The 16,780-nt window shown below is 48.2% G+C and overlaps 1 protein-coding gene across 2 annotated transcripts in view; it reads left to right on the forward strand.

Annotated features, from left to right (window-relative positions):
• Window positions 1-16,530, forward strand: part of LOC135032965 (arf-GAP with GTPase, ANK repeat and PH domain-containing protein 3-like) — a 179,497-nt gene extending 162,967 nt beyond the window's left edge. Inside the window, exon 9 of one of the 2 annotated variants that reach the window (XM_063954136.1) lies at window positions 16,038-16,530. In XM_063954136.1, the coding sequence (XP_063810206.1) occupies window positions 16,038-16,181 (144 nt within the window). In that variant the 3' untranslated portion in view covers window positions 16,182-16,530. Of the gene's footprint in view, window positions 1-15,166; window positions 15,783-16,037 lie in introns of those variants that run through there. The other variant, XM_063954137.1, reaches the window with a different exon arrangement.
• The last annotated feature ends 250 nt before the right edge of the window (window positions 16,531-16,780 follow it).

Genomic DNA, 16,780 nt, shown 5'->3' on the forward strand with positions numbered 1-16,780 from the left:
CCTCATCAACACTCTCACCTGTGTTACTGAGAGATCTCCAACCTTGTCCTCCTCAACACTCTCTCACCTGTGTTACTGAGAGATCTCCAGGCTTGTCCTCATCAACACGCTCACCTGTGTTACCGAGAGATCTCCAGCCTTGTCCTCATCAACACTCTCACCTGAGTTACCGAGAGATCTCCAGGCTTGTCCTCATCAACACTCTCACCTGAGTTACCGAGAGATCTCCAGGCTTGTCCTCATCAACACTCTCACCTGAGTTACCGAGAGATCTCCAGGCTTGTCCTCATTAACACTCTCACCTGTGTTACCGAGAGATCTCCAGGCTTGTCCTCCTCAACACGCTCACCTGTGTTACTGAGAGATCTCCAACCTTGTCCTCCTCAACACTCTCACCTGTGTTACCAAGAGATCTCCAGGCTTGTCCTCATCAACACTCTCCCGTGTGTTACTGAGAGATCTCCAGGCTTGACCTCATCAACACTCTCACCTGTGTTACGGAGAGATCTCCAGGCTTGTCCTCATCAACACTCTCACCGGAGTTACCGAGAGATCTCCAGGCTTGTCCTCATCAACACTCTCCCGTGTGTTACGGAGAGATCTCCAGGCTTGACCTCATCAACACTCTCACCTGTGTTACGGAGAGATCTCCAGGCTTGTCCTCATCAACACTCTCACCGGAGTTACCGAGAGATCTCCAGGCTTGTCCTCATCAACACTCTCACCTGAGTTACCGAGAGATCTCCAGGCTTGTCCTCATCAACACTCTCACCTGAGTTACTGAGAGATCTCCAGCCTTGTCCTTCTCAACACACTCACCTGTGTTACCGAGAGATCTCCAGCCTTGTCCTTATCAATACTCTCACCTGTGTTACTGAGAGATCTCCAACCTTGTCCTCCTCAACACTCTCACCTGTGTTACTGAGAGATCTCCAGGCTTGTCCTCATCAACACGCTCACCTGTGTTACCGAGAGATCTCCAGCCTTGTCCTCATCAACACTCTCACCTGTGTTACCGAGAGATCTCCAGGCTTGTCCTCCTCAACACGCTCACCTGTGTTACTGAGAGATCTCCAGGCTTGTCCTCCTCAACACGCTCACCTGTGTTACTGAGAGATCTCCAGGCTTGTCCTCATCAACACTCTCACCTGTGTTACCGAGAGATCTCCAGCCTTGTCCTCATCAACACTCTCACCTGAGTTACCGAGAGATCTCCAGGCTTGTCCTCCTCAACACATTCACCTGAGTTACCGAGAGATCTCCAGGCTTGTCCTCATCAACACTCTCACCTGAGTTACCGAGAGATCTCCAGGCTTGTCCTCATCAACACTCTCACCTGAGTTACCGAGAGATCTCCAGGCTTGTCCTCATTAACACTCTCACCTGAGTTACCGAGAGATCTCCAGGCTTGTCCTCATCAACACTCTCACCTGAGTTACTGAGAGATCTCCAGCCTTGTCCTTCTCAACACACTCACCTGTGTTACCGAGAGATCTCCAGCCTTGTCCTTATCAATACTCTCACCTGTGTTACTGAGAGATCTCCAACCTTGTCCTCCTCAACACTCTCACCTGTGTTACTGAGAGATCTCCAGGCTTGTCCTCCTCAACACGCTCACCTGTGTTACTGAGAGATCTCCAGGCTTGTCCTCATCAACACTCTCACCTGAGTTACCGAGATAACGCAGGCGTGCTCAAGCATTTTCAGGGCGGGTGTGTGACGTCAGCTCTGACCCCGATCAGCCTGTGTGTATCGCACTGTAGGAGTAACTCCTGGGCTGCGCACACACCGCACAGAATGAGAAAAACATTCGATGGTGAGTGTGATGCGGACGGTTTTGCAGCGTCCGCTGACTGAGGTGAATTTTCACACAGCGTACACATGCAATTGCGCACATGCACGGAGAGAATTTTCATTCCCCCTGTGCGGCGACTATCTGATCGCAGGACGGTGTAATCTGCAGCGCAGCGATCAGGTCTGGATTAGGCACGAAATTCATTGTCATGGCAAAGTGGGACTTTGCTATTAATTGCAATTCATCTGATGACTCTTCCGGACAATCTGGAGTAAATGCAAATCGCCACCATAAAAACTGAGGCAACGGACTTTGTGAAAATGTGTATTTGTGTCATTCTCAAAACTTTTGTCCATGGCTGTATGATTAATTAGTCACGCCAAACAGGTGAGGATTTTCATTACATATGTAGGGTGAAACCGTTTCCAGTCTCCTGTGTACGAGTCTTAGAACTGGATAGGGAACAGCCAGTAACATGCTACAGAGGTCAGGTTGACGGTTTCATGTCACAGGTCATATAACATGGCAGTAAGACACACGGTAGTTATACAGCAAGGTCTCTCCCAGGAGAAGGGCTTTCACATGTGCTGTTCAGGCTCTTTTGAAGAAGCAGAAAGAAACAGACAACGTTCAGGACCAAGGTAACTTAGTCGTCGGCCAAGGTAACTTGGTGCATCAGATAAAGACACATCTTGCTTACTTACCTTAGAAATCAGAAGATGTCCAGCAGTGCCATCAGCTCAGAGCTGGCCGAAACCAATGGAACCTAGGTACACCCAGTTACTGTTTGGAGAAGTCTGGCTAGAAGTGGCCTTCTGCAGCCAAAAAGCCATACATCTCACGTGGAATCAAGGCCAAATGACTGAACTATGCAGGAAAACACAGGAACCGGGGTACAGAAAGATGGCAGCAGGCGCTCTGGACTGATGAGTCACAATGTGAAGTATCTGGTGTAACAGAGGCATTGTGTTCTCCTAAGAGCTGGAGAGCGGTACAATAATGAGTCTGCAGGTACTTTGCAAGTTTGGGGCTGTATTTCCGCAAATAGATTTGGGCAGGATTAATGGTGTCCTCCGTGCTGAGAAATACAGGCAGGTAATTATCCATCATGCAATACCATCAGGGGGACATCTGATGGGTTCCAAATTTATTCAGCAGCAGGACACTGACCCCAAACATACAGCCAATGTCATTAATAACTATATTCAGCGTAAAGAAGAACAAGGAGTCCTGGAAGTGATAAGGCCCTCACAGAACCCTAATCTCAACATCGAGTCTGTCTGGAAGTGCATGAAAAGACAGAAGGATTTCAGTAAGCTACATCCACAGAACATCTCTAGTAAGTTCACCAAGATGTTTGGAACCAGCTCCCTGCCGAGTTCCTTGAAACACTGTGCCTTCAAAACAGCGTCAGTTCTTCTAGGTACGCTTGCACAAAGGGTGATTACACCAAATATTAATTTGATTTAGATTTCTCTTCTGTTCTTCACTTTTTGCATTTTGTTAATTGATACAAATAAACTAATAACACTTCTATATTTGAAAACATTCTTACTTTGCAGCATTTTTTCCACACCTGCCTAAAACTTTTGCACAGTACTGTAGATAATGTTTCCACAGTATCTGCGGCTTATCTGCTCCATTCCCCACCCCCCTTCCTCCTGGTTGCTGTAGCCTGAGATTACATTGCCAAGATTAGTGCACATATGACCATGTTCCCTGCCTGTATGCCCTCCCTGACTGCGCTTCCTGTTTGTATGCCCTCCCTGACTGCACTTCCTGCCTGTATGCCCTCCCTGACTGCACTTCCTGCCTGTATGCCCTCCCTGACTGCACTTCTTGCCTGTATGCCCTCCCTGACTGCGCTTCCTGCCTGTATGCCCTCCCTGACTGCGCTTCCTGCCTGTATGCCCTCCCTGACTGCACTTCCTGCCTGTATGCCCTCCCTGACTGCGCTTCCTGTCTGTATGCCCTCCCTACCTGCGCTTCCTGCCTGTATGCCCTCCCTGACTGCGCTTCCTGCTTGTATGCCCTCCCTGACTGCGCTACCTGCCTGTATGTCCTCCCTACCTGCACTTCCTGCCTGTATGCCCTCCCTGACTGCACTTCCTGCCAGTATGTCCTCCCTACCTGCACTTCCTGCCAGTATGTCCTCCCTACCTGCACTTCCTGCCTGTATGTCCTCCCTACCTGCACTTCCTGCCTGTATGTCCTCCCTACCTGCGCTTCCTGCCTGTATGCCCTCCCTGACTGCGCTTCCCGCCTGTATGCCCTACCTACCTGCGCTTCCCGCCTGTATGCCCTCCCTGACTGCGCTTCCCGCCTGTATGCCCTACCTACCTGCGCTTCCCGCCTGTATGCCCTACCTACCTGCACTTCCTGCCTGTATGTCGTCCCTACCTGCACTTCCTGCCTGTATGTCCTCCCTACCTGCACTTCCTGCCTGTATGTCCTCCCTACCTGCACTTCCTGCCTGTATGTCCTCCCTACCTGCACTTCCTGCCTGTATGTCCTCCCTACCTGCACTTCCTGCCTGTATGTCCTCCCTACCTGCACTTCCTGCCTGTATGTCCTCCCTACCTGCACTTCCTGCCTGTATGCCCTCCCTGACTGCACTTCCTGCCTGTATGTCCTCCCTACCTGCACTTCCCGCCTGTATGCCCTACCTACCTTTGCTCCCTGCCATATTACCTCCCTCCCTGCCTGTATGCCCTCCCCCTCTGGGTTCCCTGAGAGTATGCCGTCCTTCCCTGCACTCCCTGCCTGTATGATTTGCCTCGCTGCGCTCCACACATGTATGACCTAACTTCCAGCGCTCCCTACCTGTATAGCCTCCCTCCCTGCCCATATGACCTCTCTACCTTTGCTCCCTGCCTGTATGCCCTACCCCTCTGCACTCTGAGAGTATGCTCTTCCTCTCTGTGCTCCGTGAGAGTTTTACCCCCCACTCACCGCTCCCTGAGAGCATGACTGTGCTCCCTGAGAGTATGACCTCCCTCCCTGCATGCATGAACTCACTCCCAGCGCTCCCTACCTGTATGACCTCCCTCTCTGCGATCCTTACCAGTATGCCCTCGCTCCCTGCCCGTATGACCACCCACCTTGTGGTTTGTCCTGCCCAAGCCCCTCGCCATACGAAGGCAGCCAGTCACAAATTCATAGAATCATCTCAAACTAAAAAAGAAATTTGTCAATAAACATATAATCTATACCAAAATATTTAATTTCTTAATTCAAACTATATATATATATATATATATATATATATATATATATATATATTTATTTTACAGAGCGAGACAGAGTGACTTCAAATATCCTAATATTTTACACTTGTGATTGCGTTAAATATGTAGTGTAGGACCACTATTACATAGTTATAACTGACATGAAAAGCGCAGACAGACAGGAGACGAGTGTATATGTGTATGAAATAGCTATGCCAGATGATTTAATGTATGACCACAGAACACTTTATCATGCCTGTTCTATGATGTTTGGCCAAGTCTGTAACCCATAGCCGTGCCACAATGTCCATCCTGACCTGATGGCACTGAGGTAGTGTTCTGTGGTCATACATTACTGTATGCATGTTCTGTGATGTATGGCCAAGTCTGTAACCCATAGCCGTGCCACAATGTCCATCCTGACCTGATGGCACTGAGGTAGTGTTCTGTGGTCATACATTACTGTATGCCTGTTCTGTGATGTATGGCCAAGTCTGTAACCCATAGCCGTGCCACAATGTCCATCCTGACCTGATGGCACTGAGGTAGTGTTCTGTGGTCATACATTACTGTATGCCTGTTCTGTGATGTATGGCCAAGTCTGTAACCCATAGCCGTGCCACAATGTCCATCCTGACCTGATGGCACTGAGGTAGTGTTCTGTGGTCATACATTACTGTATGCCTGTTCTGTGATGTATGGCCAAGTCTGTAACCCATAGCCGTGCCACAATGTCCATCCTGACCTGATGGCACTGAGGTAGTGTTCTGTGGTCATACATTACTGTATGCCTGTTCTGTGATGTATGGCCAAGTCTGTAACCCATAGCCGTGCCACAATGTCCATCCTGACCTGATGGCACTGAGGTAGTGTTCTGTGGTCATACATTACTGTATGCCTGTTCTGTGATGTATGGCCAAGTCTGTAACCCATAGCCGTGCCACAATGTCCATCCTGACCTGATGGCACTGAGGTAGTGTTCTATGGTCATACATTACTGTATAGTGTCTGTTCTGTATGACCAAGCCTTTATGTCTGTAACCCATAGTGGTGCCACAGTGCCCATCCTGACGGCAGTGAGATACAGTAATGTATGACCATAGAACACTGTACCATGTCTGTTCTGTGATGTTTGGCCAAGTCTGTAACCCACAGCGGTGCCACAATGTCCATCCTGATGGCATGGAGATACAGTAATATGTGACCACAGAACACTGTAGCCCATATTTTAAGCAAATTCCTTTATATGGAAATATAATCACTAGTGGAAAGTACATTCAGACCTGAGGCAGATGTGACCTGGATGTATAATAGGAAGGTTGGACTGTAGTGAGATGTACTGTACGATCAGACCTGAGGCAGATGTGACCTGGATGTATAATAGGTAGGTTGGACTGTAGTGAGATGTACTGTACGATCAGACCTGAGGCAGATGTGACCTGGATGTATAATAGTGAGGTTGGACTGTAGTGAGATGTACTGTACGATCAGACCTGAGGCAGATGTGACCTGGATGTATAATAGGTAGGTTGGACTGTAGTGAGATGTTCTGTACGATCAGACATGAGGCAGATGTGACCTGGATGTATAATAGTGAGGTTGGACTGTAGTGAGCTGTACTGTACGATCAGACCTGAGGCAGATGTGACCTGGATGTATAATAGTGAGGTTGGACTGTAGTGAGATGTACTGTACGATCAGACCTGAGGCAGATGTGACCTGGATATATAATAGTGAGGTTGGACTGTAGTGAGATGTACTGTACGATCAGACCTGAGGCAGATGTGACCTGGATGTATAATAGTGAGGTTGGACTGTAGTGAGATGTACTGTACAATCAGACCTGAGGCAGATGTGACCTGGATGTATAATAGGTAGGTTGGACTGTAGTGAGATGTACTGTACGATCAGACCTGAGGCAGATGTGACCTGGATGTATAATAGTGAGGTTGGACTGTAGTGAGATGTACTGTACGATCAGACCTGAGGCAGATGTGACCTGGATGTATAATAGGGAGGTTGGACTGTAGTGAGATGTTCTGTACGATCAGACCTGAGGCAGATGTGACCTGGATGTATAATAGGTAGGTTGGGCTGTAGTGAGATGTACTGTTCGATCAGACCTGAGGCAGATGTGACCTGGATGTATAATAGGTAGGTTAGACTGTAGTGAGATGTTCTGTACGATCAGACCTGAGGCAGATGTGACCTGGATGTATAATAGTGAGGTTGGACTGTAGTGAGATGTACTGTACGATCAGACCTGAGGCAGATGTGACCTGGATGTATAATAGGTAGGTTGGACTGTAGTGAGATGTACTGTACGATCAGACCTGAGGCAGATGTGACCTGGATGTATAATAGTGAGGTTGGACTGTAGTGAGATGTACTGTACGATCAGACCTGAGGCAGATGTGACCTGGATGTATAATAGTGAGGTTGGACTGTAGTGAGATGTACTGTACGATCAGACCTGAGGCAGATGTGACCTGGATGTATAATAGGGAGGTTGGACTGTAGTGAGATGTACTGTACGATCAGACCTGAGGCAGATGTGACCTGGATGTATAATAGGGAGGTTGGACTGTAGTGAGATGTACTGTACGATCAGACCTGAGGCAGATGTGACCTGGATGTATAATAGTGAGGTTGGACTGTAGTGAGATGTACTGTACGATCAGACCTGAGGCAGATGTGACCTGGATGTATAATAGGGAGGTTGGACTGTAGTGAGATGTACTGTACAATCAGACCTGAGGCAGATGTGGCCTGAATGTATAATAGTGAGGTTGGACTGTAGTGAGATGTACTGTACAATCAGACCTGAGGCAGATGTGACCTGGATGTATAATAGTGAGGTTGGACTGTAGTGAGATGTACTGTACGATCAGACCTGAGACAGATGTGACCTGGATGTATAATAGGGAGGTTGGACTGTAGTGAGATGTACTGTACGATCAGACCTGAGACAGATGTGACCTGGATGTATAATAGGGAGGTTGGACTGTAGTGAGATGTACTGTACGATCAGACCTGAGGCAGATGTGACCTGGATGTATAATAGTGAGGTTGGACTGTAGTGAGATGTACTGTACGATCAGACCTGAGGCAGATGTGACCTGGATGTATAATAGGTAGGTTGGACTGTAGTGAGATGTACTGTACAATCAGACCTGAGGCAGATGTGACCTGGATGTATAATAGTGAGGTTGGACTGTAGTGAGATGTACTGTACGATCAGACCTGAGGCAGATGTGACCTGGATGTATAATAGTGAGGTTGGACTGTAGTGAGATGTACTGTACGATCAGACCTGAGGCAGATGTGACCTGGATGTATAATAGGGAGGTTGGACTGTAGTGAGATGTTCTGTACGATCAGACCTGAGGCAGATGTGACCTGGATGTATAATAGGTAGGTTGGGCTGTAGTGAGATGTACTGTTCGATCAGACCTGAGGCAGATGTGACCTGGATGTATAATAGGTAGGTTGGACTGTAGTGAGATGTTCTGTACGATCAGACCTGAGGCAGATGTGACCTGGATGTATAATAGTGAGGTTGGACTGTAGTGAGATGTACTGTACGATCAGACCTGAGGCAGATGTGACCTGGATGTATAATAGTGAGGTTGGACTGTAGTGAGATGTACTGTACGATCAGACCTGAGGCAGATGTGACCTGGATGTATAATAGGTAGGTTGGACTGTAGTGAGATGTACTGTACAATCAGACCTGAGGCAGATGTGACCTGGATGTATAATAGTGAGGTTGGACTGTAGTGAGATGTACTGTACGATCAGACCTGAGGCAGATGTGACCTGGATGTATGATAGTGAGGTTGGACTGTAGTGAGATGTACTGTACGATCAGACCTGAGGCAGATGTGACCTGGATGTATAATAGGGAGGTTGGACTGTAGTGAGATGTTCTGTACGATCAGACCTGAGGCAGATGTGACCTGGATGTATAATAGGTAGGTTGGGCTGTAGTGAGATGTACTGTTCGATCAGACCTGAGGCAGATGTGACCTGGATGTATAATAGGTAGGTTGGACTGTAGTGAGATGTTCTGTACGATCAGACCTGAGGCAGATGTGACCTGGATGTATAATAGTGAGGTTGGACTGTAGTGAGATGTACTGTACGATCAGACCTGAGGCAGATGTGACCTGGATGTATAATAGGTAGGTTGGACTGTAGTGAGATGTACTGTACGATCAGACCTGAGGCAGATGTGACCTGGATGTATAATAGTGAGGTTGGACTGTAGTGAGATGTACTGTACGATCAGACCTGAGGCAGATGTGACCTGGATGTATAATAGTGAGGTTGGACTGTAGTGAGATGTACTGTACGATCAGACCTGAGGCAGATGTGACCTGGATGTATAATAGGGAGGTTGGACTGTAGTGAGATGTACTGTACAATCAGACCTGAGGCAGATGTGACCTGGATGTATAATAGGGAGGTTGGACTGTAGTGAGATGTACTGTACGATCAGACCTGAGACAGATGTGACCTGGATGTATAATAGGGAGGTTGGACTGTAGTGAGATGTACTGTACAATCAGACCTGAGGCAGATGTGACCTGGATGTATAATAGTGAGGTTGGACTGTAGTGAGATGTACTGTACGATCAGACCTGAGGCAGATGTGACCTGGATGTATAATAGGGAGGTTGGACTGTAGTGAGATGTACTGTACGATCAGACCTGAGGCAGATGTGACCTGGATGTATAATAGTGAGGTTGGACTGTAGTGAGATGTACTGTACGATCAGACCTGAGGCAGATGTGACCTGGATGTATAATAGGGAGGTTGGACTGTAGTGAGATGTACTGTACGATCAGACCTGAGGCAGATGTGACCTGGATGTATAATAGGGAGGTTGGACTGTAGTGAGATGTACTGTACGATCAGACCTGAGGCAGATGTGACCTGGATGTATAATAGGGAGGTTGGACTGTAGTGAGATGTACTGTACAATCAGACCTGAGGCAGATGTGACCTGGATGTATAATAGGGAGGTTGGACTGTAGTGAGATGTACTGTACAATCAGACCTGAGGCAGATGTGACCTGGATGTATAATAGGGAGGTTGGACTGTAGTGAGATGTACTGTTCGATCAGACCTGAGACTGGGGTGAATGAGCAGTGATGCGGATGAGGAGCTGAAGAGGAGAGATTGGCTGTAGTACTGACTGAAAGCCTGAGAGCTCATCCCTTAGACTTTCCCAGCCTGTGAGATGTGTCCGTGCATAGAGAGATGTATAGGGATCCTGCATGGAGAATCTGCACCGAGTGCAGGACAGGGGGAGTCCCCTGACTCTGCAGAATATAACCTAGTACTCTGTGCATTATACAATCACCAGATGCATCACTTTTTCCTGTCTGTGCTGTCAGTCTGTTACTGTCTACATCGCTCCATAACAAGCATGGGGAGGAGTACAAACTCCACACAGAAATAAGGCCCTTAGGCAGCAATGGGACCAATATGTGAGTACTGTATTCTATAGGGAATACAGACGTTCTGCGCTGCATTCAACACCCTGCTCAATATAAATGCATTAGGTATATACCGATTCCGGTCACGTGCGCTAATACATTGTTACTGCAGTCACTCCAAACAGCCCCTCTCATTGTGCCAGGTTCCAGGTGACTGAGTCTGCACATCACTCAGCGCAGTCTCCTGGTGCGTCCTAGTCACATTGTGCTCCGTATACAGCCTCAGTCACACACAGTATGCAGGTGTCATATATCACATAACTCAGCGCAGTCTCCTGGTGCGACCTAGTCACATTGTGCTCTGTATACAGCCTCAGTCACACACAGTATAAGGTGTCATATATCACATAACTCAGCGCAGTCTCCTGGTGCGTCCTAGTCACATTGTGCTCCGTATACAGCCTCAGTCACACACAGTATACAGGTGTCACATATCACATTACTTAGCGCAGTCTCCTGGTGCGTCCTATTCACATTGTGCTCCGTATACAGCCTCAGTCACACACAGTATACAGGTGTCACATATCACATCACTCAGCGCAGTCTCCTGGTGCGTCCTAGTCACATTGTGCTTCGTATACAGCCTCAGTCACACACAGTATACAGGTGTCATATATCACATTACTCAGCGTAGTCTCCTGGTGCGTCCTAGTCACATTGTGCTCTGTATACAGCCTCAGTCACGCACAGTATACAGGTGTCATATATCACATTACTCAGCGCAGTCTCCTGGTGTGTCCTAGTCACATTGTGCTCCGTATACAGCCTCAGTCACACACAGTATACAGGTGTCATATATCACATAACTCAGCGCAGTCTCCTGGTGCGACCTAGTCACATTGTGCTCCGTATACAGAATCAGTCACACACAGTATACAGGTGTCACATATCACATTACTCAGCGCAGTCTCCTGGTGTGTCCTAGTCACATTGTGCTCCGTATACAGCCTCAGTCACACACAGTATACATGTGTCCTATATCACATTACTCAGCGCAGTCTCCTGGTGCGTCCTAGTCACATTGTGCTCCGTATACAGCCTCAGTCACACACAGTATACAGGTGTCACATATCACATTACTCAGCGCAGTCTCCTGGTGCGTCCTATTCACATTGTGCTCCGTATACAGCCTCAGTCACACACAGTATACAGGTGTCCTATATCACATTACTCAGCGCAGTCTCCTGGTGCGTCCTAGTCACATTGTGCTCCGTATACAGCCTCAGTCACACACAGTATACAGGTGTCATATATCACATTACTCAGCGCAGTCTCCTGGTGCGTCCTAGTCACATTGTGCTCCGTATACAGCCTCAGTCACACACAGTATACAGGTGTCACATATCACATTACTCAGCGCAGTCTCCTGGTGCGTCCTAGTCAGATTGTGCTCCGTATACAGCCTCAGTCACACACAGTATATAAGTGTCATATATCACATTACTCAGCACAGTCTCCTGGTGCGTCCTATTCACATTGTGCTCCGTATACAGCCTCAGTCACACACAGTATACAGGTGTCACATATCACATCACTCAGCGCAGTCTCCTGGTGCGTCCTAGTCACATTGTGCTCCGTATACAGCCTCAGTCACGCACAGTATACAGGTGTCATATATCACATTACTCAGCGCAGTCTCCTGGTGTGTCCTAGTCACATTGTGCTCCGTATACAGCCTCAGTCACACACAGTATACAGGTGTCATATATCACATAACTCAGCGTAGTCTCCTGGTGCGTCCTAGTCACATTGTGCTCCGTATACAGCCTCAGTCACACACAGTATACAGGTGTCATATATCACATTACTCAGCGCAGTCTCCTGGTGCGTCCTAGTCACATTGTGCTCCGTATACAGCCTCAGTCACACACAGTATACAGGTGTCACATATCACATTACTTAGCGCAGTCTCCTGGTGCGTCCTATTCACATTGTGCTCCGTATACAGCCTCAGTCACACACAGTATACAGGTGTCATATATCACATTACTCAGCGCAGTCTCCTGGTGCGTCCTATTCACATTGTGCTCCGTATACAGCCTCAGTCACACACAGTATACTGGTGTCACATATCACATTACTCAGCGCAGTCTCCTGGTGCGTCCTATTCACATTGTGCTCCGTATACAGCCTCAGTCACACACAGTATACAGGTGTCCTATATCACATTACTCAGCGCAGTCTCCTGGTGCGTCCTAGTCACATTGTGCTCCGTATACAGCCTCAGTCACACACAGTATACAGGTGTCATATATCACATTACTCAGCGCAGTCTCCTGGTGCGTCCTAGTCACATTGTGCTCCGTATACAGCCTCAGTTACACACAGTATACAGGTATCATATATCACATAACTCAGCGCAGTCTCCTGGTGCGTCCTAGTCACATTGTGCTCCGTAAACAGCCTCAGTCACACACAGTATACAGGTGTCACATATCGCATTACTTAGCGCAGTCTCCTGGTGCGTCCTAGTCACATTGTGCTCCGTATACAGCCTCAGTCACACACAGTATACAGGTGTCATATATCACATTACTCAGCGCAGTCTCTTGGTGCGTCCTAGTCACATTGTGCTCTGTATACAGCCTCAGTCACACACAGTATACAGGTATCATATATCACATTACTCAGCACAGTCTCCTGGTGCGTCCTAGTCAGATTGTGCTCCGTATACAGCCTCAGTCACACACAGTATATAAGTGTCATATATCACATTACTCAGCACAGTCTCCTGGTGCGTCCTATTCACATTGTGCTCCGTATACAGCCTCAGTCACACACAGTATACAGGTGTCACATATCACATTACTCAGCGCAGTCTCCTGGTGCGTCCTAGTCACATTGTGCTCCGTATACAGCCTCAGTCACACACAGTATACAGGTGTCCTATATCACATTACTCAGCGCAGTCTCCTGGTGCGTCCTAGTCACATTGCGCTCCGTATACAGCCTCAGTCACACACAGTATACAGGTGTCCTATATCACATTACTCAGCGCAGTCTCCTGGTGCGTCCTAGTCACATTGTGCTCCGTATACAACCTCAGTCACACACAGTATACAGGTGTCACATATCACATTACTCAGCGCAGTCTCCTGGTGCGTTTTAGTCACATTGTCCCTCTAGCTCCTGGACAGGGGGTTCTCATTTCTCTCCTCTCTAATGGTATGGTTATAGGTGATGTCCCTCTAGCCCCTGGTCTGGGTTTTCTCCGTTTTATCCTCTCATCTCTGATGTTATGGGTGTAGATTATGTCCCTCTAGTTCCTGGGCAGGGGGTTCTCCGTTTTCTCTTCTCCTCTCTGATGGTATGATTATAGGTGATATCTCTCTAGCTCCTGGGCAGGGGGTTCTCATTTCTCTTCTCTCTGATGGTATGGGTATAGGTGATGTCCCTCTAGCTCCTGGGCAGGGCGTTCTCCTTTTTATCCTCTCCTCTCTGATGGTATGGGTGTAGGTGATGTCCCTCTAGCTCCTGGGCAGGGGTTTCTCATTTCTCTCCTCTCTGTTGTTATGGTTATAGGTGATGTCCCTCTAGCTACTGGGCAGGGGATTCTCATTTCTCTCCTCCCTGATGGTACGGGTATAGTTGATGTCCCTCTAGTTCCTGGGCAGGGGGTTCTCATTTCTCTCCTCCCTGATGGTATGGGTATAGGTGATGTCCCTCTAGTTCCTGGGCAGGGGGTTCTCATTTCTCTCCTCCCTGATGGTATGGGTATAGGTGATGTCCCTCTAGTTCCTGGGCAGGGGGTTCTCATTTCTCTCCTCTCTGATGTTATGGTTATAGGTGATGTCCCTCTAACTCTTGGGTTTGATGTTCTCCGTTTTCTCCTCTCTGATGTTATGGGTGTAGGTGATGTCCCTCTAGTTCCTGGGCAGGGGGTTCTCATTTCTCTCCTCTCTGATGTTATGGTTATAGGTGGTGTCCCTCTAACTCTTGGGTTTGGTGTTCTCCGTTTTCTCCTCTCTGATGTTATGATTATAGGTGATGTCCCTCTAGCTCCTTGACAGGTGGTTCCCATTTCTCTCCTCTCTGATGTTATGATTATAGGTGATGTCCCTCTAGTTCCTGGGCAGGTGGTTCCCATTTCTCTCCTCTCTGATGTTATGGTTATAGGTGGTGTCCCTCTATCTCTTGGGTTTGATGTTCTCCGTTTTCTCCTCTCTGATGTTATGGGTGTAGGTGATGTCCCTCTATTCCTGGGCAGGGGGTTATCATTGCTCTCCTCTCTGATGTTATGGGTGTAGGTGATATCCCTCTAGCTCCTGGGCAGGGGATTCTCATTGCTCTCCTCTCTGATGTTATGATTATAGGTGATATCCCTCTAGCTCCTGGGCAGGGGATTCTCATTGCTCTCCTCTCTGATGTTATGATTATAGGTGATGTCCCTCTAGCTCCTGGGCAGGGGGTTCTCATTGCTCTCCTCTCTGATGTTATGGGAATAGGTGTTTCAGGTTATAGACTAATGCTATTTCCTCTAACAGAGGTCCATTCATTCTCACCTCATTAAGTAGAATATTGACTTCATTTCACATATCCACCCCTCATAGATCACAGTGCTGGTCCCTGTTTTATGTCTCAATGTGAGAGTCTCCTCTCTCGTCCCTTTTCTGTACTGGAACCTTTCACCTTTTCTAGACTGGGACGTTTCAGAGGCTTCCACTGGCTCCCCTGCCGCCTCCTCAGAGCCGCGTGTCTGTTCTCCGCAAGTATCTGACTGCTCACTCTACCAACTGCCCCTGAGTGGTGGCCTTACACCCCCATCTTCCCTCCTGAACGGAATTATACGGGACGCCCCCTCCTCCTCCTCCGTGCCTGGGCAGGGGGCGCTCAGTGCTGGAGACCCTCTCAGTTGGACAGCTGCTCTCCACCCTGCAGCCTGCACGGACCAACCTCTTCCTGACATAGTCCTGGATAACACATGGAGACTGGGATGTGGGGGATCCACGTGGGAACCCCCAGCCGCACCTTCCCCACCCTATTGACATGCTGCTGTTTCTTCCTGTCTGAATGTAACCCTCGTGCTGTGTATCTCCATGGAAGCAGTTTTCTGGAGCCAGCGTTTTGCGGATTGTAAATGTACTCTTGTACTTTTCCTGCACCCTCACTTTATCTAGAACTCCGCCTGTACATAGAGAGATCTATCTCAGACTCGCCAGCCGTCTCTAATGCTGTTTTGTACCAGATTTCTTCTTTTCATTCCTCGATTCTGTTCTGGTGACAGTCTGTAACTAAATAAACTGGTTGGAACGGAGGTGTCTGCCTGTGTCTGTCCCCTCATGCATGTCATCATTTCACGCCTGTCTCCACGCAGGATTCCTGCTGCCGCACAGGGTAGGGGGTAGTTACTGAGACTGGGTGGGTGGGCGTCCCCTGGGGGGGGTGTGTGTGTACACCGTTCTGTATGTATATACTGTAACTTGTATACTGCGAGTGTGTGCGTCGGCTGCGTTGTGTGTGCGCCCTCCTGTACCATTGTAATGTGCGCCTGTATCTTGTTCTCTTCCAGTCTCGGAGGGGCGCAGAGGTGGACAGAGAGAAGAGGGCCCCGGAGTGTAAATCTGAGAGTGTTGGCAGTGGAAGAGCCATTCCTATCAAACAGGTGGGGGCCCCAGAGTGCAGAGATTGTGTGCTTGTGTGCCATGGGGTGTAGTAGAGGGTAGAGCGCCAGCCGGAATCCCGTCTGTCACTGCACACTCGCTGTCTGTATTTGTGTGATTCTACATCTCCACACTGCTTTGTGTAACATGTTCTGTGTTTGTGTGGGACAAAGGGCTGAACACACCACACAACACACATCAAGGATTGGAACACACTGGAACAGTCATGACACAGTAAGTCGGAGGCCAAAGAATGGGAATGGTTCTCACAAACCCTGCAACAATGCACTAGGTATCTCCTGCACCCAATAAAGGGATATACAGTAATAGCAGAAGGACGTGTATCTATCATGCAGGACACATCATTTACCAAAATAAAGCTCTCGTAGATTTGCATGAAAATATTAGTGTTTTAATTGGTTGCTTAGTTTCGGAGTTATGTGGCAAAGTGTCTATTTACAATGCATCACCATTGTGCTCTGGAAAGTGTGACAGTTGGAGAACTTTCCCTGTGCAGCTGCTGGGTGACCTGGAACATGTGACCTGCTGGGTGGTCTGGAAACTGTGACAGTTATTTGCTGTAAGCAGCTGGGTTTCTATATCCCTTGCATAAAGTGGTGAATAGGGGTACAATGTTCCGCCCAGCAAACCT

Source organism: Pseudophryne corroboree, unplaced genomic scaffold, assembly GCF_028390025.1.
Source record: "Pseudophryne corroboree isolate aPseCor3 unplaced genomic scaffold, aPseCor3.hap2 scaffold_558, whole genome shotgun sequence".
NCBI classification, from domain to species: domain Eukaryota; kingdom Metazoa; phylum Chordata; class Amphibia; order Anura; family Myobatrachidae; genus Pseudophryne; species Pseudophryne corroboree.